We start from the raw sequence: 26,123 nt of genomic DNA on the forward strand, positions 1-26,123 counted from the left end.
CATTTAGTCGACTGATTTTAAGTCTTTTTGCCTTCAGTCCTTCAGTTAGGAATTTCTTTGGCCAGACCACCTACCATTTTGTTTATCCTTGGGGATTGGACTTGGGCAGATTGGGAAGTGTGTGTGTGCGCGTGCGTGTGCATGCGTGTGTGTGTGTGTGTGTGTGTGTGTGTGTGTGTAGCCCTCCACATTGACATTTCTGGGCACATCATATCCCCTACCCTATCCCCATCCCATTCCCTTCTTGTTGCTAGGCTGGGCCGACCTCCTGGACAAGAAGTCTGCTTTGATGTTTTTCACCATCTGGCTGGCTTTTTGTGTGTTTTGAAAGAGGACTGTAGGTAGACGCCAGTGCTTACCATGGGGGATAAATCCCTAAAGGTAGAGTATTTAATTATCAGAGAAAGGCAGTTGGTCAAGGGAAGAGCATGTGAGGGAGCTCCTCTGTTAGCTGCACTGTGTCTTTCCCTACCCCTATCCCCCATTTTTCCTTATTCTAAGTTCAGTGTAGTGAACACCTTTCAAGGAGTTGTTCTAGATAGATGCCTGTATGTGAGCTTGGCATTGGCACATTTTGTTAGAGGAGCTGCCAAGAATAGTGGAAGGGGCACTGCTGACTCCAGGGACCTGAGTTCAAGTTGCAGTTAGCACTTACTCACTGAGTGACTGTGGGTAAGTCACTTTCCCCAGTCAGTGCTTCTGTTTCCTCATCCATAAAAAAGAAATTAGATGAGAAAATCTTGGAGGTCCCTTCCAGTGCTAATATTTGATGACTCCAGTCATGCTTCATGGTTTGAATCAGTTACCCTTGCAAAGTTCTTGATCCTCCCCTCTTCTCTTGTCCCTTGCAAAAAATCCCGGCACTGCCACTTGCCATGTGACTTCAGGCAAATCACTTCACCTCCTCTGGCCTCAGTTTCTTCTTCTGTACAATCAAGGGATTAGGCCGGTGTGTCTTGAAGTCTCCTTACAGCTGATATTCTGTATCCTAGGTTCTATCAGCGTTTCCTCACTATGGTCTGTAACAAATTTACTGGTTCACAAAACTTTTACTACCAAAGGTCTTTATTTTTTAAAACCTATTAAAAAAAATGGCTTCTCTCTGTCCCTGTCCCTCCCTCTCCCTCTTTTCCCTCTCTTCTCTTCTTCCCTTGTCTCTGTCTCTGTCTATCTCTCTGTCTTTGTCTCTCTCTGTCTCTATGTCTCTGTTTCGCTCTCCCCCAACCTTCCCCACCCTCTTCCTTCTTCCTGCTTTCTGCTCTTCCACTTCTAGACAGACTCCTAGTCCAAGTCCCCATCCACCCAGTTTTTTCCCTTTCTCTTTCTCCCCCCGCCCCCACCCCAGTTACCAGTGACAAGGGTGGAGCTTTGTCTATTTTGCCATTCTGCTATGTAGTTTAGGTTGGGAAACCCTACTCGAGGTAACACAATTTCAAGCAATTCACCAAGGTGTGAGAGAGTCTATTAGCTTGGCTTGGTTCTTGAGCAGTGAAAGCTGGCAGAATTGAACGGAGAAAAGATGCTATTGTAAGTGTGAGCCTGGGAAGTATTGCCAAGCCAACAAATGGCTTGTGTTCTCTTGCAGGGGGAAGTGTATATAGCCAAGAAATGGAAAGCCCTTTTCAGGGAATTATTGATGGTAAGGGTTGGCTTCTCTCTGTGTGTCCCATCATGTAGACAGCCATTGCTCTCCAAGGCCATTTCATGCCCCATAGTGTATCCCCCAGTGTTGGTGTTTATGCTTGATGATGGTGGTAGTCGTTTTGGGGGAGGGGGCAATGATCAGAGCTGCAAGTGACCTGAGGTCATCTAGCCCATCCCTCTTCCTCTCCCCCCACCCCATTTTATAGATGAGGAAAACAAGTGTCAGAAATGTAAGAAACTTGAAAAGGTCACGCTGTTGATAAGCAGCAGAGCTGGGATTCAGACCCAGGGCTTCTGACTCCGAATTCAATGGTCTTCCCATGGTGTCATGCTGCCTTCACACTTAGTGGTTTTCAGATCTACTTAGTTAACAGTGTCCATTTGTTTTCTCACATGTCCTCAGTCTCTGTAGGAAGTAGCAGGCATGGAAATCCCCAAGTTCACTTCAAAAAATATTTTACCTTTATTTTACTACTTTTTGGAAAAACAGAAAACCCAACCAATAGTCCTAGAATCTGACACATCAGATGGCAAGACAGTCTCTCCAAGGGTATCTTCCTTCCTTCCTTCCTTCCTTCCTTCCTTCCTTCCTTCCTTCCTTCCTTCCTTCCTTCCTTCCTTCCTTCCTTCCTTCCTTCCTTCCTTCCATATATATGCTAGAAGAATGAGTAGTGGGGTTTCAGTGGTACACCCAGAAATGCTTACATTTCTGCAAACAGCATCTTCAGTTAAAATTCTAGACACCCCCACCCCACCTAGAACTGTGTTGGATGGATCCCCTTCTGGCCTACTGTGCCCAGAAAATGCCATTGCTTTAGAGGCTGGGGGTGGGGCACAGCTTTGCTCTAGTGGCTCTACTGAAACCATACCCAGAGATGGTCCTTTGGTGGAAAGCATTTTTGTCTTCAGAATTCCTCTGCAAACACTCTACCAAAGGAATAGGTCATGGACCTGTGACTTCTTTGGTAGAGGAAACTCTTGAAGAGAAAAGTCCCTTTTATGGTATAGACCAGCACCTTCCTTCCAATTTGTCTTGAGAGAGTTTCCAGGAATTCTCAGAGATTAAGTGACTTGTCCAGGATCCCACAGCCTGTATGGGTGAGAGATAAGAGTAGGGTTCTGGTCATCCTGGTTCTGAGACCTGATTTTCTAGATAAATAAACAAATAAAAGCTAGGATTTATGTAGCACTTTGCAGTTGTTATTTCATTTAATCCTCACAACAATCCTTTGATCTAGGTGTCATTAGTAATCCCATTTTACAGATGAGGAAATTGAGGGCCAGACAAGTTAAATGACTTGCCCAGTGTCACCTTGTAGGCAGGATTTGAATTTGGGTCTTCCTCATCCCAATCCTAGAACTCTCTCTAATATGCCATGCTACTTCTTTATTCTAACACTCTATCAAAAATTAAAAAGAAAAAAGCCACGCTTTGAAAAAAAAAGTAAGCGGCATAATGGATTATTGGGATTGTCTGCTCAGAGAGAAGTGACTGGCTCTTTGTGTTTGGCTGGCCTGCATGGCACCATGGACATTTCAGGGACTGTTTCCTCTGATCTTGCATCCCCAGCTCAAAGCAGGCCAAGGAATGCTTCCATGAGTTAATGATTGCACCATCTTAATGAGCAGATGTTGGGCTGAGCAGTTGTCCAAGGGGACCTTGCCCTGGAAAAGTCCCAGGTGGTACATGCTTTTGGGGAGCAGGAAAGTCCCAGGATCTTTATGATTCTTTCTCTTTCCCATAGGGCATGATGGGACTCTCATAGATGTTGAATGGGAGTAGGGTACCCAGCACGATTTCATTCATAGTCAGATCAGGGGATAAATGCCAGTGGCCTAAACCCTTGGATTATCTGGCCAATTTAGCATCCTGAAGTAATGCCCTCATGTCCTGAGAAGATGCTTTACCAGCTTTTATGGGTGTTTTTTCTGCCTTTCAAACCTGTATCTGCTCAAGGACAAGTTTTGGATAGACTGTACAGGTTCATAGCTCTAGGTGACTTCCAAGGCCCTCTAGTTCAACCTCCCCATTTTACAAATGAGGAAATTGAAGCTATGGAAGGTTTGGTGACCTGCCTGAGGTCATACTAGGTCCTAAATGTCCCAGGTTGGATTTGAATGTAAACTCCTTGAGGGAAGGACTGTTTCATTTTTGTCTTTACATCCATAGCATCTGGCACAGTGTCTGACATATTGCTTAAATGTAGTGCTTAAATATGTGCTAATTGTAATATTTGGTACAATTTTAAATTATTTTAGGTATTGCTTAAATTTGAACTGATTCATTGATTGGCATCTATGGTGTTTAGAGGAGAAGGATGAGGTTTAACCCTCCTCCTCACTCTGTGAGAAAACACACACACACACACACACACACACACACACACACACCCTATTTGAATTGTAGTGATTAAAAAAAGGAAGACATTTAGAGTTTAGCCTCACCATGACACTGATGAGGCTCAACCAGGCTCTTCCTTCCTTCCCTTCCACCTCAAGAGCAATAGAAATAAAAGTGGGCTAAGATGAGAAGGATATTGGGCTTTCCAACTTTCTGGTCCCCCATATGCAAGTCATTTAGTGACCCACAACCCATTCAACTGTAATAGAGTCTAGATTCTCAGAGTAAATCATTTCCATTCCCACCACTGTTCCCTTGGTAGGAAAAACAACAAGAGGTCAACCCCTGAGCTCCATAGCTCCTCCATGGCTGTGCTCGTGACTCCTTCAGGGGCGACATCGGTGAGCAGCTAACCATGTGCCTCACATCTCCCCACTGGCCTTTTCATGTCTGGAAGGTTGTGATTAAAATCATTTCCTTTTCGTGTTTCCCAAAGAGTGGGGCTTCAGTCACTGTGTCCAAGTGGCTACTTGGAAAGGATGTTTTTAGAAACTTTCTGTACCTTTGTACCCTTTGACCATGACTATAGATTCTTGTGTGTGTTTGTACATGCATTCATGCGTGCGTGCATGTGTGTGTGTGTGTGTGTGTGTGTGTGTGTGTGTGTGTACACATTTGTATGACACTCATGGTTGTATTATTATTTTTTTTAAGAACTTTTGGGCAGTCTGCATGGCTCTAACAGCTAACTGGTGGCTCCTGTTTTCCAAAGTTCTGTCCAGTTTCATGTTTGTGCCACAGCTGTTGAGTGGTGGAGGATGTAAAAAGAAAGTTTTCATTTGGTCTTTCCTATTACTGGGGGCTGGAACACATGGTTTGCTTTAGCAACCTGGAATGAAAAAAACTTTCAGTCTTTTCATCCTCTGGGCCCTGTGGGAATACAGGTATGGGCTACCTGAAAACACACTCAGAAAAACTACAGGAAGATAGGAATCCCATTTACAAAATAGAAATTAGAGAATCATTATTCATATGACAAGAGGATTCCCCCAGGATCCCTTTGAAATGGGAATGGGAACACACTGCTTATTTACAGATCATTTAAGTGTTTGGTTGCAGACCATTAATTACAGTTTGGGGGAGATTTAAAGCTAAAGTGTTAGGAGCCCCTGCCAACATGGAATTAAGTTAAAAGTGCAGACAAAGCATTTCTGAAATTATAATGTATGTGAAGTTGAAAGGGAGATTGGGCTCGTGACGAAGCTTTGGATTTTGGGAAAAGCTTTGGATTTGTAGTCCCAATAGACCTGGGTTTAAATCTGATTCCGACATTTACTACCTGTGTGGCTTTAGGCAAGACAACTTTCTCTACTCTACAGTTTTCTTCATATGTCAGATGAGGGTATAGACAATATGACCTCTAATGACCCTTTCAGCTCGAAATATGATATTTTAATGTCCTCTGTGATTCATCTGCAGTATATTTAATAGACATCTTTTGAATTCTGTGTTTAGTATTTAAATATCACCTTTTCTGATATAGGCAGAGCTTGAAAAATATATCAGGTCAACTTGTTGGGGGCCAGTGAAAGTCAATAGTTGGGAAAAGTGGTTCAATTTGGGATCTAGAAAGAGCCTATGGAATTTCTGTATATACTTTTTTCCCCCTTGGCCTCAGGTAAACTCAGGATAGGATCAGAAGGGGAATCTTGATGACTCTAAGGGAGAATGGCTCCAGGAAGAGTGGGGAAGGACCCTTGGAGAAGCTGGAGCACGGGGAGATTTCAGGTAGAGGACAACCCTGCATTCTAGGAAAGAAAGAAGACAAGAATTCTCCACTTCAACTCTCAGTGTCAATTGCCCACCTGTTTGCTGAGAGTCACTATGAATTATTCATGGACCACAAAGTGTCAAGATAGAATGGACCTTGGAGTCAACCAGTATAACCTCTTCACTTTAAAAAGTGATAGACTTGGTGGAGCAGTCAATAGCATGTTGGACAAGGAGTCAGGAAGATCTGAGTTCAAATCCGACCTCAGTCACTTACTAGCTGTGTGATGCTGGGCAAATCACTTCACCTCTGCCTCTGTTTCCTTATCTGTAAAATGGGAATAATAATAACACCAACCTCCAGGTTGTTATGAGGCTCAAATGAGTTAATATTTGTAAAGGGCTTGGCAAACCTTAAAGTTCTCTGTAAATGCTGGTTTGTTATTGTTGTTGTTGTTGTTGTTGTTATTATTATTATTATTATTATTATTATTATTCCTCTTCCTATTAGGTACGTGAAACCCAGATGGTAAAATGACTTGTTACAAATGTCACAGTGAATTAGCAGCACAAAATCCCAAGTGTCCTTGCTTCTCCTCTCTGCTTTTCCCACTATGCCATTTTCTGGTGACTCCAACCATATTTTTTTTTACCCAAGTGCAATTATCCCTTCCAGATGGGGGGGGAGAGCGGTATGGTGCCCCCTGAAATCTGGAAAATACGTGGAAATTCTTTGGCCCTCTCTATTATACAATACTATACATATATTTTATGCATTTCTGAGTTTCTAAACTTTTTCTGTGTTGTTTTCAGCTCCTGCAAAACTCCCCCAAAATTCCTATTTAATTTCTCCAAAACTGTGATGGAGAAAGTCTCGATGTGGAAGGGATTACTGTAATACTGAATTTTTTTTTATACCTATAAAATACATGGATTTACATATGCCTTTATTTGCACATTTATTGTACATAACTAAGTTACCCACAACTTTTATTAGAAGCCCCTGCCTGTGCTGCATGAAAATTTTCAGTCCTTCTTTTGTGTATATGGAGGAAGAACAACTTATTTTCTTGCAAATCCCCCTCTGTTGCCAAGGGGCTCAGAATACTCTGTTGAGTTTTCATGCAAAACTTCCTTTTCTGGGGCCTCATTACAGCCTGCCAGCCCTTACTATTACTGAACTGCCTCCTTCCAAGGATCCCCAGATTCAGAGTTTTACAGCTGGAAAGCCACCCACCTTAGTAGTCCAGTGCCTTCTCATTTACTGTTGCTGAAACTGAGGCCCAGAGAGGTGAAGGAATTTGTTCAAAGGTCACACAAGTCAATAGCAGAGCTGGGTTTCAGACCCAGGTCCTCTTAGCCCAGATGCAGAAGACTCATTTCCTCTGATGATTGTGTCCCTTCTCCTGTTTCCAGGCTTGCTGGTTAGAAAGGCGATTCTGAAACCATTCTGTGCTAAATCTGTGCTAGGTTACAGTGATATGTCATCACTTCTTACCTGAAGGAATGATCTGTTTGAGTGTGTTTTGTCATTACTGGTTTACTACGCCGCCACCCCCTATACTATGCTTTTAGTTATCCTGTTGATTTAGATCCCTTAGGAGCAAAATAGCTTTTGAACGGTTGTGTTTTCTGTTGAAGTTAGTAAATCATAATGGAGCTGGATGTTACAGTTTGAGCCTTGTACTATATCAAGTCTCCAAGTTGGAAATAACCAGTTACTACCTACAGAATCCACTTGAATTTTGAGTAGATTCTGAGTTTCCTGGAGAAAGGTTTCAATCAATGGGATTAGGCAGGTGACTTGGAAAAATAGTACACAACTTCAAGTAATCTGGTTAACCTCTCTCTCCCTCTTTCTCTCTTGCAGATGGTCACAAGGACAAAGAAAATCTTTGTGGGCGGATTATCTGCGAATACAGTTGTAGAAGATGTAAAGCAATATTTTGAGCAGTTTGGCAAGGTAAATCCCTGTGTGTTGGATGGCGAGAGCCAGAAGGTTGTCTACTTTGTGTTTGGAGTTCTCTTGCTACCTTCAGAAAGGCCTAGAATGACTCATGTTTGTATCTAAATTTGGACAAAATCAGTAGGAGTTAAGAAGGAAGGGTCAGACTTGTAGTGAATGCACTGTGTTGTATAGGCCTCCATGAGTAGAACCTGACATTTTAGTCTGATCTTGCTGGCATTTTGATATCACATAGGGGAGAGAGGCTAGGAGATTAGGGGTAGGAATGGAGAATTAGTGGCTGAGGATCTGGAAACAATCTGGATTGTGAGTCTGAGGTGATAGTGGTTTTGACAGAAACTAGAGAAGAGGGCTCTTAGTCATTAGTCACCCGGCCTGACGCTGTTGTTTTCTGGAAAATACTTTGACCAGATTTCAGGAAAAAAAATGGGAATTTGTATGAACTGATACAGACCATGATAAGCAGAACCAGAAGAACAAGATGGAGAGTGACTACAATAATTGTAAATGAAAGTGATCAGTAAAAGGAAGTTGAATCTTGAGTAATGGAAAAACCAATGAACAGCCCAGAGAGGAGATGATGAAACATACCTTTCTCTCATGACAGAGGTAGAGAACTAACAGGACAGAATATTGTAGACATTGTCAGGTGTGGCTTGTGTATGGAATGATTTTATTGAATTGTTTTCTTTGTCACTAGAAATATTGAATCTGGAGGGGGAATAAGTGGGGGAAAGACTGATATGAAAACAAAAAGCGCCATTAATATGTGCAAAAATGTAAAAACAGAAGGAGCAAATTCAATTTTAGTGTGAAATTTATTCTACTCCTCTAAGTCTAGTGTCTAGTAAGTAATATCTAAGACTTTCTGATCTACACCTTCATGCATCTATAATGTACCCAAATGAGAAGTCTCAGAGCTATTGAAATCATGTTTGTTCTTCTGTAAGAAGGAAAGGGAAAAATGTGGAAATTATAATAAACCCAGAGGAATGAGAGAGAGACAGAGAAAGACAGAGAGACAGAGAGAGGGGAACAAAGGGAGAGAGGAAGGAGAGAGAGAAGAGGGAAGGAGACAGAGACATAGAGACAGAGATAAAGAGACACAAAAATTAAAACAAGCATGGATAGAGGAGGCTTTCTTGGGTTCTGTACAGATGAGCCCTTCTCTGCTAAGACACCCAAGGGAGAGCCTGTGAATGCAACCAACCTATAGCTGTTAAGAGTTCTCAGGCTGAATGTCTGTGAGATGGCAGTAAAAGTATCCCTAAGGCCTCTGTTGCCTAGAACAGTCTGGGAGCAACATTTAGAGCCATAAATCAGTCAGGAAAGAGTGTGGTCTTTTTTGCTGTGTATTCACTTCTGCCTCAAGGAACCCCCCCCTTTTTTTTTTAACCCTGTTTCTATGGGGAATCTGGTCCCACAGAGTTTGGCATTTTCCTTGGAGTGCTGCCTTTCTTGTGCATAGTGCCTTGTGTGGTACACACTATGCGTTTAATTAAAATGTTTGTTGAATTGATTTCAAGTGGGGCAGCTGTTATGTAGCCATCCCCATTGTAGACCTGGGATAAGAACAGCTCACATTTATGTAGCACTTGGGGGATTTCTACGCTTTTTGTATGGAGTATCTCAATTGACCTTCACAACACCATTGTGAGGTAGGTGATCTTATTATCCCCATTTTATAGGTGAGGAAACTGAGGCACAGAGTGATTTTTTTTTTTCCCTAGTGTCACACAGCCGGTAACTAACTATCTGAGGTGGGGTTTGACCTTGGGTCTTCCTGACTCCCTACTGAACTTGGACAGCCTGAGTCATACCCAGGATGGCTGAGCCAGGTGAGGTGGGGGGAGGGGTTGTTACCAAACTACCAGGTGACTCAGTCTTTCCTTACCCTTGCACCATCTCTTCCAGTTCTGCTTTATGGTTTAATTTATTGTGTGTCCTTTTTCTGGTGCAAATTCTGTGATATTCTTAACTCTTCTCTTCTAGACTCCAAAGGGCTGACACCTTGTAGACCTCTGGTTTAGAGGATATTATTGTCTAGGAATGGTCAGTCTTCTTCTATTATTATCAGAAAGTCCTTAGTTTATTGAGTGATGGAGAGGCTGCATGTAATAGTGCAGGGATTCTTAACCTTTATTTTGTGTCTTGAACTCTTGGCAACCTGATGAAATCTAGGGTCCTTTCCTCAGAATGATGTTTTAAAATAATAGAGAGAAATGCTAAATTTCACTTAGAGCTTAGTAAAAAGAAAAACATAATTTTTCTCCATCTTTGTTCATGAATCTCTTGAAATCTGTCCTCAGACCTCTTGGTGGTGGTAGGGTATCTATGGATTCCAGGTTAAGAACCCCTGCAGTAGTTGATAGAGAACTGGCCGTAAAGGATATAAGAACCTGTGTTCGAATCCTGCTGCAAGCACTTATTAGTTGTGTGACTCTGGGAAAGTCTTTTAATTTCTCTGTGCTTCAGTTCCCTCATCTTATAACACAAGAGAGTTGGACTCAGTTGCCTTCTAAGGTCTGTTCCAGCTCTAAATCTCTCGTCCTGTGTCTGATAGTCATTAGGCCATGAACTTGGAGTAGGTATAGGGTAACACTAAACCTTTCAGATGACTTTCACCCAGTTCCCATCCTAACCAAGAGCATGCATTTGTGAGATCACTGGATGGGAGTAAGGCTATCGTCTTTGGCCTTTGGGGTCAAGTTTTTCTCCACGTGAAGTTAATCGACCCACATGGGGATCGAAGCCAAGTAACAGAAAATCAAAACTCTTTATCCTGTCCTGTGTAATTTGGCGCATTGACACAGCTGTCCCTCAAGGTTGATTCTGAAACAACTTTACAAATAACCACTTACTGATTCCCTTGGGTGAGTGATGATTAATGCCGAGAAGGTCGTATGGAATACCAACATATTGGTTGAGTATTTCTCCGTAAAGCTGGTTTAAAATACCAGGCAAGTGTCACCTAATACCTAATGCCACCTTGCTAGGGGAAGAGTCTGGAAGGAGGTGAACCTTCTGATTTCCATTGGTCTGATAATGAGCCCACTGTGGAGAAAGGGTAGTAGGGATACTCTCATTCATGAGTTGAAAATCCTTTTTTTTTTTCCCTTCAAGTCTTAACCTGTTTTGGAATTTTATAAATATATTGAAGGATATAAAAAAAGGAAATTGACTTTGCTTAGGAAACACTTATTACATTGCTCCAAACAGGTTCCTGCCTGTCAGTGTGCTGTCTCTCTCCTCTATCCCCCTACTTTAAGTTTCTTCTTCCTCTTTAAAAAAAAACAAACAACTTACAATAAAACACATTTAAGATTGTGGGTTTCTTTTTTAATTAGCTTTAGAACATATTTTGTTGGCATTTTTGTTTTTACATCAGCTGTATTTCTGATTGTGTCCTTCCCATCCCCTTTACCCAGAGATCCAACCCTTATATCAGAGAATAAAAAAGAAAGGGGGGGGGGAAGGAAGTTGGCAAAACCAACACACCAACTGACTGAAGGTGTATGTAATATACCATATCCTTAGTCTCTCTACTTTTGTATTTACATCAGCTTTTAAAAATCTTCTAATTTTAAATAAATTCTATTGGAATAAATTCCTTTAAATAAATTCTTCTAATTCTAATAAAAAGCTTCTTACATAACGCTTTACAGTTTATAAAGTACTTTATGTGCTTCAACAATCCTGTTAGGTAGTATAAGTATCATACCCATTTTACAGATGAGAAAAGTGAAGTTCACAGGACAACATTGTACATAATAATAGCCACATTGTGCAGTGACCAACTTTGATAGACTTAACTCCTCTCAGCAATGCAAGGATCTAAGACAACTCCAAAAGACTCATGATGGAAAATATTATTTACATCCAGAGAAAGAACTATGGAGTCTGTAAACAGATGGAAGCATACTATTTGCTCTCTTTTTGTTGTTTTCTTTTTTCTTTCTCATGGTTCCTCCCATTTTTCTTTACAACATGGCTAATGTGAAAAGAAAAAAAAAAAGGAAAGTGAGGTTCAGAAAAGTGAATTGATTTGACCACAGTCATATAGACAGTAAGTGGCAAAGCTAGAATTTGAACCCATGTCTCTTAGCTTCTTATTAAATGTTCTTTTTTTAAGGAAAGTCTTACTGATGCTTTTTACCCATGGTTAACATTTCCTATGATCATTTCCCCAATATAGCTTTCCCTTGTGAAAAAGAACTATTCCTGTACCTTTTCCCAAACTTATAGACCACACATTGCTACCTCACTCCTCTGGTGGCATGATGGGCCCTAACATTGATCTGAATCCTACTGTCTTTTGGTATAATTTTCCTTTAGAGGATTGTGGTTACTGTGTATTGTTCTTCCAGTTCTCCTTATTTGACTTTGCATCAGTTCATACAAGTCTTTTCAAGTTTTTCTGAATTCTTCCCATTTAATTTTCTTTCCATAGCACTGGAAAATAGACATATAAATGATGTCTTAAAACAACTCCACTTTCATCAGGGAATGGGTTAACTGTAGTTCTTTCACATACATACATCCTCCCCCACTGGTACTTACTGTGTATAAAACCACTCATTTAATTTTTCAGTAACATTTACAGAATCCGGCAGGATGTGTAAACTTATCAAGGCTTTTATTAAAAGACTAAGGAGGCTTTTGGATATATCAAAACCATAATGCTCTCTTAGCTCATATTTTCAATGATAATAATAGTTTTTAATACATGTGCTTGCATCTCCCCTTGGCTTGTCCCCAGAATATCCTGTTGTTTTATTTGGGCTCATCTTTTGTCCTTGTGAATAGTGTCTGCCTACCTTTTAGGACTACATATGGATTGCACCAGAATTCTAATATATCAAAGTATAAGACATAGTTCCTTTAGGCAAACATATATCCACCCGCTATTTTTATTTTTCAGTTGTGTTTTTTTTCAAGAAAGGAGTATTTTTTTTCTTTCCTTCTTGTCTTCCACTGGGGGGGGGGCGGAAATCAAGCCTTTGTATCAAATGTCTATAATCAAGCAAGACAAATTCCCACATTGGCTATATTCATAAAGGTATGTCTTAGTCTTAATCTTGAGTCTATCAGCTTTCTGTTAATGCTTCAGTCTGGGTCTTCTGGAATCATGTTTGGTCATTGAGTTTGTCTGGGTTCTCATGTCTTCCAAAAGTGATTACCATCCTCTGAAGAAAAGAGATGTTAAAAACACTAGAAAAAAAAATCATCCAGGACTCAAGGAGCATATAATCATATTGGGGGATTTGAAGCGCTAATAAATAAAAGAGTTGAAGGATCCTTTTACTAAAATCCTATGAATATGTGCCAATTAATATTGTCCAGAAGGAATGCTCATGATGATGATGATTTCGCAAAGTTCTTTACATACATTATTACAAACTTAAGGATTCAATCAGTGGGTCTTAGGTATCCAGTCCCTGATTCACTGATTTTATGTTTCCAACTCATTATCAGGTCTACCTCTGATGCCCTACAACAACCCTGTGAGGTAGAAACAGGTATCCTCACTCATTTCCTGGTTGAGTGAAGTGATTTGCTCATGGTCAAATGACAAATAAATGTCTAAGGCTCAGGATTTCCACCTTAGTGTTCCTGGCGACACTGTACCTATCCCACCACAAAATAGGGGCGTTGGGTGCTTTCTTGTTTTGCATTCTATATTTCAGCACACCTAGACACCTCTCCTTCCCTCATATCACTACAGTAAGTGGGAGCTTTGTTAGTTTTAGTTTCAGATAGCCCAGGGTGCTGCTACTGAGCTCCGCATGCTGGTCTTTTGTGAATGTCCCTACTCTCAGTTTAGCGGACAAGAGAATGACACACCAAAGAAACTTGAACTCACTTAAGTCAGGAGACTGGCGATTGGAAATGAGTGGTTTCTTCCTCCAGCTTCACTGACACAAGATTTTCTGGTTTAAAACCCTGTGAGGGGAATACAGCTATTTGTTTATATTTTAAATGAGGTCATCCAATTGGGCCACTATCAAAAAGGGATTATAATTTGAGGAACCAGACTTGAGCTATTGCTCTAGCCTCGTGGCTGGATAATAATGGAGCATAAACGATGGCTAGTTTTCTGAGCTCCTTCTGATGTTGCCACTGCCTGGATGTGAGACTTTGGGCACATCATTTCATCTCCTCTGAAGTGTAATTTTCTCCCTAAAATGAGGAGGTGGAGAAGATCGTTTTAAAGGACCCTTCTGGGTCAGTTATTTTCTGAGCTATAATTCTATTTTACAATAACAGTTTGGGTATGTGTTATGGGAACAGGTAAGCTTAGTAAGGGGAAGATCTTGGTCACAATATTTAAAATTGTGTTGTTACTTTTAAATATCATGAACGAAGATATGAATGGGTGCTGATAAGCAAAATGACATATTAATGAAAAAAATAACGATAGCATGTCTGATATTTACTTCATTACTTTAAAAAAGATATGATTTTATCTGTGGGTGCGCTCCCTCCACTGATAAAGATTGCAATCCCTTCGCACCTTAATGAAGTTTTCATTAGTCATCCCTGCTTTCTTCCCTCGCCTCAAAAAAAAACAAAAACAAACAACCCAAACCCACCAAAAAAACAACCAGCTGGTTTAGAGTCTCATTTTTTTCTTTCTTCAAAGTTATACCTCCTCCATTAGGCTTTCCCTTTTCCCACTTAGGTATTAGTTCCATCTCTGTCTCTGTCTTTCTCCCTCTCCTCTCTCTGTCTCTCCTTTCTCTTTGTCTCTCCATCTCTGTTTCTCCTTTCTCTCTCTTACCATCTCTGTCTTTCCTTTCTCTCTGTCTCACCTCCACCTCTTCCTCTCTCCTTCTTTCCTTCTCTCCTTCACTCCCTTTGCCTCTCTCATACTTTGTATTTGCTCATCTACATATCTGTTGCTTCCTCCCCTTCACCCCCAATATAACATAAGCTCTTTGAGGAGTATTTTATTTTTTATCTAAGACATGCTTTGCCCGTAAGTAAGTACTTAATAAATTATTATTGAACTGAATTGATTTCTTTTTACTTGTTTGACTCATTTCATTGACTCATTTTAGTCATTGAGTCAGTAATTATGCTTATTTCCTCTTTTTTTCTTGAAGCATTTAAAAGTTGAATATTTTACTCAAAAAAGTCTCATTCTCCAGGGAAAATCTCCAGTGGTTCTCTTTTATTGAAGGTCCAACTTTTTTTTTTTACATTTGTGATTAGGTTCAACTTTGGAGAGATATGTTATTTTAGGTTGAAGCTTAAGATTCTTGACTTTTTAGAATATACTATTCCTTTCTCTTCTGAGTTTCTCATGATAGAGTAATCCTTGGCTACTCTAATTTGCCTTTCTTCATAAGTGAAGGTCTTTCTTGGCTGCTTCCAAAATTTGTTCATTTGTGAAATTATGAGTTTTAGTCTAATGGATTTCTCTGGTAATGATTCTTGATTTTAATCTCTTTACTGTATTCTGAAGTTCAGACACTTGTATTCTTTTCTGCCATATGATATTCAGGTTTCTTAGCATGTCATTTTTTTCTGGTAGACTAATGATCCCTGTGTTAAATCTGCACATTTGGTCTTCAACGTCAGCTATTTTCACTTGTATGTCAAATTCATGTGTTTTATAGCTGTTGCTTTTGGCTTCCCTCATGCCAAATCTTCCTCTACTCTTGTATTTTTTGTGTTCTAGAGCTGTTATTTTCTCTTTTAGAGTCACTGCTTCTTTGGAAAGATTCTCCATTGTATTTTTAAAAACATTTTTTTCTACCTTCTCATTTGTCATTTAAAATTTTGCATCAGTAGTTTCGGTTTCTGACTTAATTTCCTTCCTACTATAGTGCCTTAAAATTTTTGTTTCTCTTTTGAACCATTCTGCAGTTTCTTGCTATCATTCTATAAGCTCTGGGAAGTCAGTAAACATTTATTAAGCACTTACCAAGTGACAAGCAGGCAGCTAGTGGATAGAGTGCTGGGCCTAGAGTCAGGAAGACTTATGTTCCTGTGTTCAAATCTAGCTTCAGGCACTTACTAGCTGTGTGACCCTGGGCAGGTCACTTAACCTTGTTGGCCTCAGTTCTGCATCTGTAAAATGAGCTGGAGGAAGAAATGGTAAACCACTCTAGTATTTTTGCCAAGAAAACCCCTAAAAACGGGATCATGGAGAGTCAGACTGAAACCAATGAACAAGAAGAATGTGCCAAGCACTGTGCTAAGTGCTGGAGCTACAAAGAAAGGTAAAAGAGAGTTCCTGGTCTCAGAGAGTTTGTCGGATTCTCTAATTAGGTAATTTTGGTCCATTTTTTCCTTAGTAGCTAATTGTAATAATACCTAACGTTAATATAGCACTTGCTATGTGCCAGGTACTATGCTAAGTTTTGTTTCACTTTACAAATATCATTTGTAAATGTTATCTCATTTCATCCTCCCAACAACCCTGGGGGGGGTAAGTATTAATATTATCCCCCATTTATAGTAGAAGAAACTGAGGCAAACAGAGGTTAAGTGACTTGTTCAAAGTTGCTGTTGTTCTGTCATTCCAGTTGTGTCTGACTCTTTGATATTCCCTTTGGGGTTTTCTTGGTAGAGATATTGGAGTGGTTTGTCATTTCCTTCTCCAGCTCATTTTACAGATGAGGAAACTGAGGCTGACAGGATTAAGTTACCTGCCCAGGATCACACAGCTAGTAAATGAGGAAACTGAGGCTGACAGGATTAAGTGACCTGCCCAGGATCACACAGCTAGTAAATGTCAGAGGCCAATCCATTGTCCAAGGTTACATAGCTGGTATACATCTGAGACTGGATTTGAATGTAGGTCTTCCTGACTCTAGGCCCAGAACTCTATCCACTGCACCACCTCCCTGTATGATAATTGTTCATTGTTCTTTTGTTTCTTTTTTGCATTTTTTACTCTTTTTCCCTTCTGTGTTAATGAGCCTCTTCCCTGTTGATTTACCTGCTTGCGTGGTAGTTGTTTACCGAGGCTTTTTCCACTGTAGACTTTGGGTCTCATATCTGCGGTTTCCTAGATGCTTGTCCCAGTTTTCCTCCTTGCCCTTCCACTGCTACACAGACAATTTGGGGAGGTGAAGAAAGCCAGCCAGGTCCTCTGCTCAGAGTATGCTCTGCGGAGAGAGGTCTGGCCCCAGCTGTGTTTCTAGTCCCCTTTCCGTCTGGTATAAAGCCTCTGGCTAGCCCTGCATTGGGTTCTGTGCTGCCCAGTGTTATATCTCCCCTCCTTTGCTTGCCTTCCTATGCCTTCAAGTGGCTCTGTAGAATCAGTGTCTGCTACCAGCCTTTTACGGAGGGGAGGATTGAGTCTTGGGCTGAATTACTGCTTTGGTGGGAGTGAGGAGGGATGCCCCATTCTCCCAGCTAAACCTTGAAAAACCAACCAAGGAGTTTTGCTTGTGTTTCCTAGGCCTGACGGTAAAGAAGCTGAATATTTAAGGCTCTGAGTTTTTTAGTTCTCTGGTATCTTTCATGAAATTTTACTTTGTGCAGTATTTCTGTCTATTTTTTGAATTCATCGTTATTGTTGTTCAGTCTTTCAGTCATATCCAACTCTTTGGGACCCTGTGGACCAAGTACTTTGTGGGGTTTATTTCCATCTCCAGTGGACTAAGGCAACCAGAGGTTAAGTGACTTGCCCTGGGTCACATGGCTAGTAAGTGTTTGAGGCCAGACGTGAACCTGGGTCTTCCTGACTCCAGGCTCAGTGCTCTATCCATTGAACCACCTAGCTACCTGGATTCAACATTAATCGCTTCCTACCTGGAATATAATTTCTTTTCCTAAAGTTTTTTGGGGTGGGGAAGTTTGTTGAAAACTACTACCGGGCCAACTTGCTCTTCATATGTTCTGAATTGAATCGGTGGCAAACCTCTCAAGTTTAGTTGGACCAGCCCTCAAATAACAGATACATGGCCCATTGCCAGGTAGGATTTGCTATTCCTTGAGGTTCAAGGTCACCTCCAAACCCAGATGAGGCATCAGGGGTAGACCTAATAATGGGTTGGAAACATAAAATCAGTGGATCAGTGACTGGATACCTAAGACCCACTGACTGAATCCTGAAGTTTGTAAGCCTTGCTTTGTTTACGTTTAAAAAAAAAAGGCAAGAAAAAATTGGACTAACCTTATCTTTCTCATGAGTAATAGCTTAAAATTCAGAGATTATTTCCAACTACTCTCTCAGGGAAAATTACAAATGCAGAATCTGAATGATTGCACATTCAGAATTGGTAGGATGTAAATGTAATGAAGTCTGACTGTGGCTTAATGCCCTTGGATTATAGATGAGCTTTTGTGTGCAGAGACTGGTAGAAAGCCTTGCAACTAGCCCCTTGCCCACAGTAATGTAACCAATATGTTTTGCTGCATAAATAGTAATAGCTAGCATTTATATAGCGCTTTATACTTTTAAGGTTTATAAAGTGATTTAGAGATAGTATCACATTTGATCCTCACAATGACCCTGGAGGCAGGTGCTATTATTATCTCCTTTTTACAGATGAGGAAACTGAGGCATGCAATGACTTTGCATAGGATCACACAGTAAATGTCTGAGGCTGGATTTGAACTCAGACTAGGGGAGAGATTCAGGCCTCTTGACTGTTACAAAAGCTATGCTCTGTCAGTTTAATAACTTTAGGCCAGACACTACTGACTGAGAATTATATGTACATTTTAATTATTATTATCATTTTCAACAAGTTTACTTGTTTTCCTCTTTAATTCTGCCTAAATTAAGCTACAGCAGATAAGCCAGGATGAGGAACTGAGAGAAGAGAGAGATTCAGTGAAAGCAATTAAAATCCTTTCAGGAGGATTGGGGCAAAGAGACCTACATACATCAATATTATCTGAAATCATTAACAAAGGGTTAAAGAATGTTGATTTCATTTAATTCACAAACATAGTGCCTCCAGATGGGATGATGGGCTAGAACGAGGCGGTTACACAACATACATCAACATGGAACCATTGTGAGAACGACTTATTGTTGGTATAATATATTGGCATATGGAGACACACAGCAATAATACTAATAGATGACATTTGTGTAGCTCTTTCTATAGTCCCGACTCTGACACATGACTGTTTAACCCTGTGCAAGTCACTCAGTCAGATACTGTAAATTACTGAGCCCTTGCTCATATGCCTTGGTAGAGGGAATTTCCTCACCCATGAGTTCCATACTCTGGTAAAATCCTAAATCTGGACGTTTTTGTTTGTTGTTGTTCAGTTGCTTTTAGTTGTGCCTGACTCTTCAAGACCCCATTTGGGGTTTTCTTAGTAAAGGTACTGAAGGGGTTTGCCATTTCCTTCTCTAGCCCATTTCTTACAGATGAGGAAACTGAGGCAAATAGGGTTAAGTGATTTGCCCAGGGTCACACAGCTAGCAAGTATCTGAGGTTGAATTTGAACTCAGGTCTTCCTGACTCTAGGCCTGGGGCTGTATCTGTTGCACCACCTAATTGCCCAAGTCTGGACCTTAATGTTTACAAAACACTTTTCATTCATGAGAGGAGAACTGTGCCATAATGAATGGACAGCTGGCCACCAAGCCCGTTTAGTTTGCACCCAGGTCAAAGTTTAAATTCTGTTTTTGATGTACGTGGGCTGTGAGGGCATGGGTAAATCATCCTGTCTTAAGAGTGTGAGTTGAAGAAAAGATGCTGACCTGCATTAGTAGCCATTTTCCTTATTTGGGAGTTCCATATAGTAGTGACATCACATCTTATGCCCCCAGTCCCCTAGCTTGTATAAAGAAAAAATAAAGTATATGCAAATCTACTGACTTTTCCTGTATAACTGCATAAAAGAAATGTTTCTGGATTATTATTATTAAAATGTTATTTAGTTGTTTCCCACTCTTCATGACCCCATTTGGGGTTTTCTTGGCAGAGATATTAGAGTGGTTTGCCACGTCCTTCTCCATCTCATTTTACAGAGGAGGAAACAGAGGCCAACAGCGTTAAGTGACTTGCCCAGGGTCACACAACTAGTAAGTGTCTGAGGCCAGATTTGAAGTCAAGGAGATAAGTCTTCCTGACTCCAGGCCTGGCACTCTATCCACTGAGCTACCTAGATTCCCCCCTATTAAGACCTATCAGGATCAAAGAAACTTCCTTCTGTGCCAGCCTCTTGGTTTTTCTCCTCCGGACCCCCTCCTTCTAGCACTGGCTTCTTAGAGGATTGTTTGGACTTGATGACTTCTCTCCTTCTCCCAGGACATATAGCTGTTCTGTACCTTTAAGCTGGTGGAGGCCAAGCCAGGATGAACTCCTGCCTAGGTAGTGCTCACTTTCTATAACTCCTGTGAAAGTAAAGCAGTCCTTACTCTGAGGCTTCCAATTATACTTCACATGGTGAACTGTGTAATTAGTTTGGAAGACTTATGCTTAGTCATTGGTTTATCCTAATCGGCTTTGGCTTTCCCCAACAACAAAGCAAGCTTATTTTGCTAAGCTGAAACTACTCAGCTCCCTTTGTTCCTGCCTTTGATTGTCTCATTCCTTTCATTCTGTTTTCCTGCCAGAGTTCAGTTTCATTAGGCCTACAAGTCATTTCCAATCCAATAGGCTGCTACAATCAGGCTTTTGTAACTCAGCTGCCCTGGTTCCCATGTCCCTTCTGGTTTCATGCCAGGATTTGATGTTTGACATGGGGCCTTAACCCTTTTCTCTACCTGCAGCCCCTGTGGTTTGTGATGACTTGAAGGTGGGTCTCCAGGTAACAAATGGTATTACAAGCTCCTTTTTTTCCCTTCACTTTCCTGAAAGGAACCGTGTCAGAAAGAGCACACAATCTAGTCCCAGACCCCACTGGCTGCTATATTGGAGATATGTTGTTATTACTCTTTAGTCATTTAATTTTGTGTGTTATAGATATGTTATTACTGTTCGGTGTCTGACTCTCTGTATCCTTGGCAAAGATACTGGAGTGATTTGCCATTTCTTTCTCCAGCTCATTTTGGAAATGAGGAAACTGAGACAAACCTGGTTAAGTGACTTGCCCAGGGTCACACGGCTAGTAAGTGTCTGGGGCCAAATTTGGACTCAGAAAGATGAGGCTTCCTGACTCTAGACTGGGCACTGGGCCACCTGGGGTTGTAAGTGGCATATTAAAGTGAATAAATAAGTTTTATCTTAGCCCATGAATGCTGGGGCTGAACATCTTTTTATTGAAAACAAGGGTGTGACTTTTCCTCTTATGTAATTTAAAAAAAAATAACCCTCGTAATGAGGCTGTCAACACTTTCCTCATAGGAAGAGGACAGGAAGAAGGAAGGGTACATAGCAGCTGGCCTCCCTGCCAGAGCCGAGGCAACCTTCTCATTTTGATACTCAGTGTGTGAGGAAAGTAATACCAAAAATGAAAACACTAAAACTTCCTTTGAAATCTGAAAGACAAGGACTTTGGGAAAATAAATAAATTAAATATTCTTGAAAGCAGCCTGTGTTCCTGAGGTAGAGTTTTATCTCTTCCAAATGCTTGGGCTAGATAAACTGAGCCCTCTGCAGTTGGCTCTTTGTGCTTATTTCAGATGAGACCTGAAAAACAAAAGTCCTGTCTGTTCTTTGTGGGCATCAAAGCTCCCAGAAGGCATCCTTCATCGGAAGGGGTTTATACAGGTGGATTGAACTGAGTTTCAGAAACCTGAGTGAAAATTGTCAACATCTCAACTCCCCCATCACCTCCCCCCCCAAAAACAAGAAAGAAACGTTGTGTGTGTGTGTGTGTGTGTGTGTGTGTGTGTGTGTGTTTACTAGAGACCCTTGATGTTGGGTTCTCTCTTTTCCTTGAAATGTCTTGGGAGATTTGGTGGAAAGGGTGGGGGAGAGGCAGAAGGGGGACAGCACTCCTTTTCACCTCCCCTGTCATCCCTGAAGTTTTCTTCTGTGTATATAATTTTTTTTTTCCTACACTAGCCCAGAGGACAGCTGATACTGTCCATATGTTTTGTTAATTCTCTGTCTGGTTTATCTCAACCCCTCCCTCGGAAGTGGATCATGAGGAGGTGGTGAATTTATTTGGGCCTCCTGACCTCAGGCCGATCTGTGTGACCAAGACTCATGCCTTGTTTGGATTAGGAGAATTCTGGATCCCTCTTGGGTTGGGCCAGCTAAGAGTCTACTTCTTTGGGGCATGGGGGTGGGTCTAGGGGTGACAGGCAGCATTTGGGAACAAACAAAGGAATCCTTCTTCTCACCTAGTAATATAATCTTTGAGGTTTGCCAAGTAGAAGTACCTGGATTTGGTGTTTTTTGTTTTTTAACCTCATGCTTCTGTTGTCTTCTTGTGAAGTTTCCACTGGGGATTGGTTTAAGATGGATTATTGTTGTTATAAGTAGTATTATTAACAGCAGTCATCTCTATGAGTAAATGAGTAAGCAAACATTAAAACAAAATTTTAAAGTAAGTTAATGGCTTCTGTGACTACTGTGACCTGACATATATATGGCCCAGCTTTAAGGTTTGGGGGACATTTATTCATAGGATCATTGATTTAGAGCTAATGGGGTCTTTAGAGGTGATGGAGGCCAGCCCCCTCATTCTGCAGAAGAAACTCTAGAGAGGTTTAGAGAGCCTAAGTTACTGCATTTGAGCCTTGAAATCTCCCTGTGAGCTAAGGGGCTAAAAGTATTTATTATTCCCATTTTAGAGAGGAGGAAACTGAGATTTGGGAGAGATTAATTGACTTGCCCTGGGGTCATTCAGCTAGTAAGTTGTAAAGATTCAAAGTATGTGCATTAATGTATGTAAGCTCTCCCCATCCTGCCCTTCTCCAAACCCCCACTCCTCTCACCCCCATTTCTTTTTTTTTAAATTTTTTAAAAATTATTTTTAGGCAATTGGGGTTAAGTGATCTGCCCAAGGTCACACAGCTAATAAGTGTCAAGTGTCTGAGGCTAGATTTGAACTCAGGTCTACCTGACTTCAGGGCCGGTGCTCTGTCCACTGCGCTACCTAGCTGTCCCACCCCCACTCCCATTTCTGTTAAATGAAGTTATTAATAGATTTTTAAGAAAACGTCTTTTTCCTCTTGGTGTAAAAGTGTGCCCACCTGTTGCTACTCAAATATCTTGCTTACCACTATTACCCTTCTAGTCACGTTTTGAAAACATGCATGCTTTTGTGTACCAAGCAAGGAAAACAAAAATGAGATTACTCTACTACTCATTAGCTTTGTGCCCTTGGCAAATTCCCTAACCTCTGAGCCTCACTTTCCAAAGCAATCCAACTTACTTGCTATCGTTCAGTCATGTCTTGACCCTTCATGACTTTATTTGGGGTTTTCTTGGCAAAGATACTAGAGTGGCTTGCCATTTCCTTCTCCAGTTCATTTTACAGATGAGGAAACTGAGGCAGGGTTAAGTGACTTGTCCAGGGTCACATATCTAGGAAGTGTCTGAGCCTGGATTTGAACTCAAGTCTACCAGGCCAAAGTCCTACCAGAGGTTACAGAGAAAATTTGAGTTCCTTGAGGGCAGGGACTCATTCTGTTTTTGTTTTTGTGTAGAAAGTGCCTTGCTCTGGGATGCTAAAAAGTAAGTGGGTAGTTAGGTGGCCATACTGTATAGAGTGCCAGGCCTGGAGGCAGAGAAACTTGAGTTCAAATTCAGCCTCAGATACTTCCTAGCTGTGTGACCCTGGACAAGTCACTTAACCCTGTCTGCCTCAACTAAGATGTGATGAATTTCAATTAATTGGAAGCAGCCTCTTTAGTCAGAGCTTTCCTTCAGTCAAACAGAAGTAGGCATGCTCTGAATGTTTCCCAGATCATCCCTCTCCTTGGTGCTAACTGGCTTAAAAACTCCTCGTGGTTTGGGTTTGTCCAGTTCTTCAAGGCCTCAGAGATTATGAGAAGGTCTACCCTCAGTGGTGCTTCGTACTGGGCAGCAATGAGTTAAAGACCCCTGGTGCCTGAAGCACTCCAGCTCCTGTGGGCTGGCTTTCCCAGAGGCCCTGGCAGTGGCCTCCAAAGACATCACTTACAATGGAGTTGTTAGCATGAGAAAGGGAGTCTTTCTCTCGGGCTTCATTTCTGGGGGAGTTTGAAAGTGGACATTAAATTGTGGTTCAGGCTAGTGCCAGGGGGTGCAAGGAGAAGGGGTTGTATCATTGGACAGAGAGCCCAGTTCATTTAGACTTGGCACCCATTTTGAATTCCATTGTTTCCTGCATTGGACATTGATATGGAAATTTTATCGTTTTTTGGGGTCAATAGGATTGCATTCTGTACCCCCCCAAACTCCCCTTATTACTCCTTGTTGCTTTTTATGTAGTCTCTCTCAACCCAGTCCCACCCCAAGCACGCTGGGATGTGACAAGTGTCTACTTTAAAGGGGGGGGAAAAAGCCTCCTACACCCAGATTGAATATTTGTGAGTTGGTAACACCAGAAAGGCAGATCTGGGCTCTCTATTCATATTCTAAGCGGGAACAGTGAGAGCCCCAGAAAAATCTGAAAGTGCAGTTACTGGACAGTGCCTGGTTGGGCTGTGTTGGTGTTTTTGAAGACAGCTAGTAACTTTCCTTTAGAACCAATCAGGAGCGCCTTGGCTTATACTTAATAGCTTTTAGCTGATTATTTTTCCTCTCCTCCTCCTCCTTTTTCTATTGAAGTTGATCTGGGTGCACTTGAGCGGAAATGAAGTCATCTGAATGCTGAATTAGAATAATCACAGGCCCTTAAGAATGAAATGGAAGCATAGATTAAAAGTGTGTGTGTGGGGAGGTGGGTCTTGAGATGCCAGGGGAGGGAGTAAGAAGGGCCAGAATTAATAAGGTAGCAAAACTTTGGGAAAACAGGAAACTTCTAGCTCTTCCTTTTTCCTAGATCTCACAATGCATCTCAGCTACTTCTTCCCCTCCTGAAATTAATTTGTAAATGAGGCGGTTTGGCTTGGTGGGTAATTAGGAATCTTTGGACCTCTGATATATGCTAGTTGTACGACCCTGAGAGGGAGTTATGTAGTTCAGCAGATAGAGCGAGGGGTCTAGAGTCAAGAAGACCTGAGTTCAAATCCGACCTCAGACACTTGCTAGCTGGGTGACCCTGGGTAAATCACTTAACCCTGTCTGCCTCAGTTTCCACATCTGTAAAATAAGCTGGAGAAAGGAAGTGGCATACCTATCCAGTATCTTTGCCAAGAAAACCCCAAATGGGGTCATGAAGAGTCAGACTGTACTAAAAACGACTTAACAACAACAACATGACCATGAGGGAGTAAAAAAATAAAATCCCTTAATTTCTCAGTGCCCTGGGGAACTCTTGGAGACTGTAAATTGCAGAGCTCTTAGAGATCCCAGGATTTTTCCTCTGAGAATTCCTTTCATCAATGCATCTCAGGGCTGGACAAAAAACAAACAAAAAAACTGCACATACTTTGTGTTTCAGTACTTGCATTCTCATCAGAAATCTCAAAGCAAAATGTAAGCTCCTCAAGGGTGGATAATGTTTGCTTTTTTTTTTTTGCCTTTCTTTCTCTACCACCTAGTATACATAGGACCTAGCATACAACAACTGTTTAATAAATGCTTGTTGAATCATGGAATTTAATTTTTGACTACAGGTAATGGAAAGAACAACCAATTTAGAGGACCTTGCTTTAAACCTTGGGTAACACACTGAATGTCTCTGAGCCTTGGTATCCTCATCTGGGAAGTGAGGGCTTTGGCTCTTGTGTCCTCTGGCTCCCCGTTTACCCTTAGATCTCGGATCCTATGGATTGTGAATTATGGCATACTCTTTGGCTTGAATCCCCACCTCCCATCCCCCAGCCAGTGGAGGTGATCTCCAGCAGTAGGGGGCGATTCACGAGGTCTGCTAATTGGGGTGGGGGAGGAATGGGGGATTTTGAGCAGGAGTAGAAAGTCTTATAAGAGAAAGAACAGGGCTGGGTTGCTAGGGAAACACTGGACATACTCAACAGATGTCGTTGACGAAACCCTGGCTGGACAGAAAAATAAAGAGGAACTTGGGGAGGGAGAGAGGCAAAATGAAATGTAATCACACACCAGAAGGGTTCTTGATAGTGATCTTAGGATTTAGAGCTCGAAGGGGCCTTAAACATCCTCTAGGCCAACGCTCTCTTTTTACAGAGCAGGTTAAATAACTTACTCCAACTTAGACAGGTAGTAATGAGAACTTCCCCTTCTGGCACACTTAAGAGACTCCCGAGCTTTTTTTTTTGCCTCAGCCCTGTGAGCTAGGTTTATTATGAGCTCTGTTTGAGAGGTGAGAAGACTGAGGCTCAGTAAGATTAAGTGACTGACTTGTGTTCCCACCCCTATTAAAGAAGAGCCCCTAGAATCAAACCTGGATCTTTCCATTCCAAATCCTGCACTCTTTCTACCAGGCTCTAGTTAAAGTGGCCAGACTTTTGTTGACAGTGAG

At 41.4% G+C, this 26,123-nt stretch overlaps 1 protein-coding gene across 9 annotated transcripts in view; it reads left to right on the top strand.

Moving 5' to 3' along the window:
* The window catches only part of MSI2 (musashi RNA binding protein 2), a 539,650-nt gene that overhangs the window by 171,334 nt on the left and 342,193 nt on the right, over nt 1-26,123 (top strand). For all 9 annotated transcript variants that reach the window (XM_020991908.2, XM_020991907.2, XM_020991911.2 and 6 more), the window contains exon 6: nt 7,626-7,718. In XM_020991908.2, coding sequence (XP_020847567.1) covers nt 7,626-7,718 — 93 coding nt within the window. The remainder of the gene's footprint in view (nt 1-7,625; nt 7,719-26,123) is intronic.

The sequence above is a fragment of the Phascolarctos cinereus genome, unplaced genomic scaffold (genome assembly GCF_003287225.1).
Source record: "Phascolarctos cinereus isolate Bilbo 61053 unplaced genomic scaffold, phaCin_HiC Scaffold_5;HRSCAF=322, whole genome shotgun sequence".
Classification (NCBI taxonomy): Eukaryota; Metazoa; Chordata; class Mammalia; order Diprotodontia; family Phascolarctidae; genus Phascolarctos; species Phascolarctos cinereus.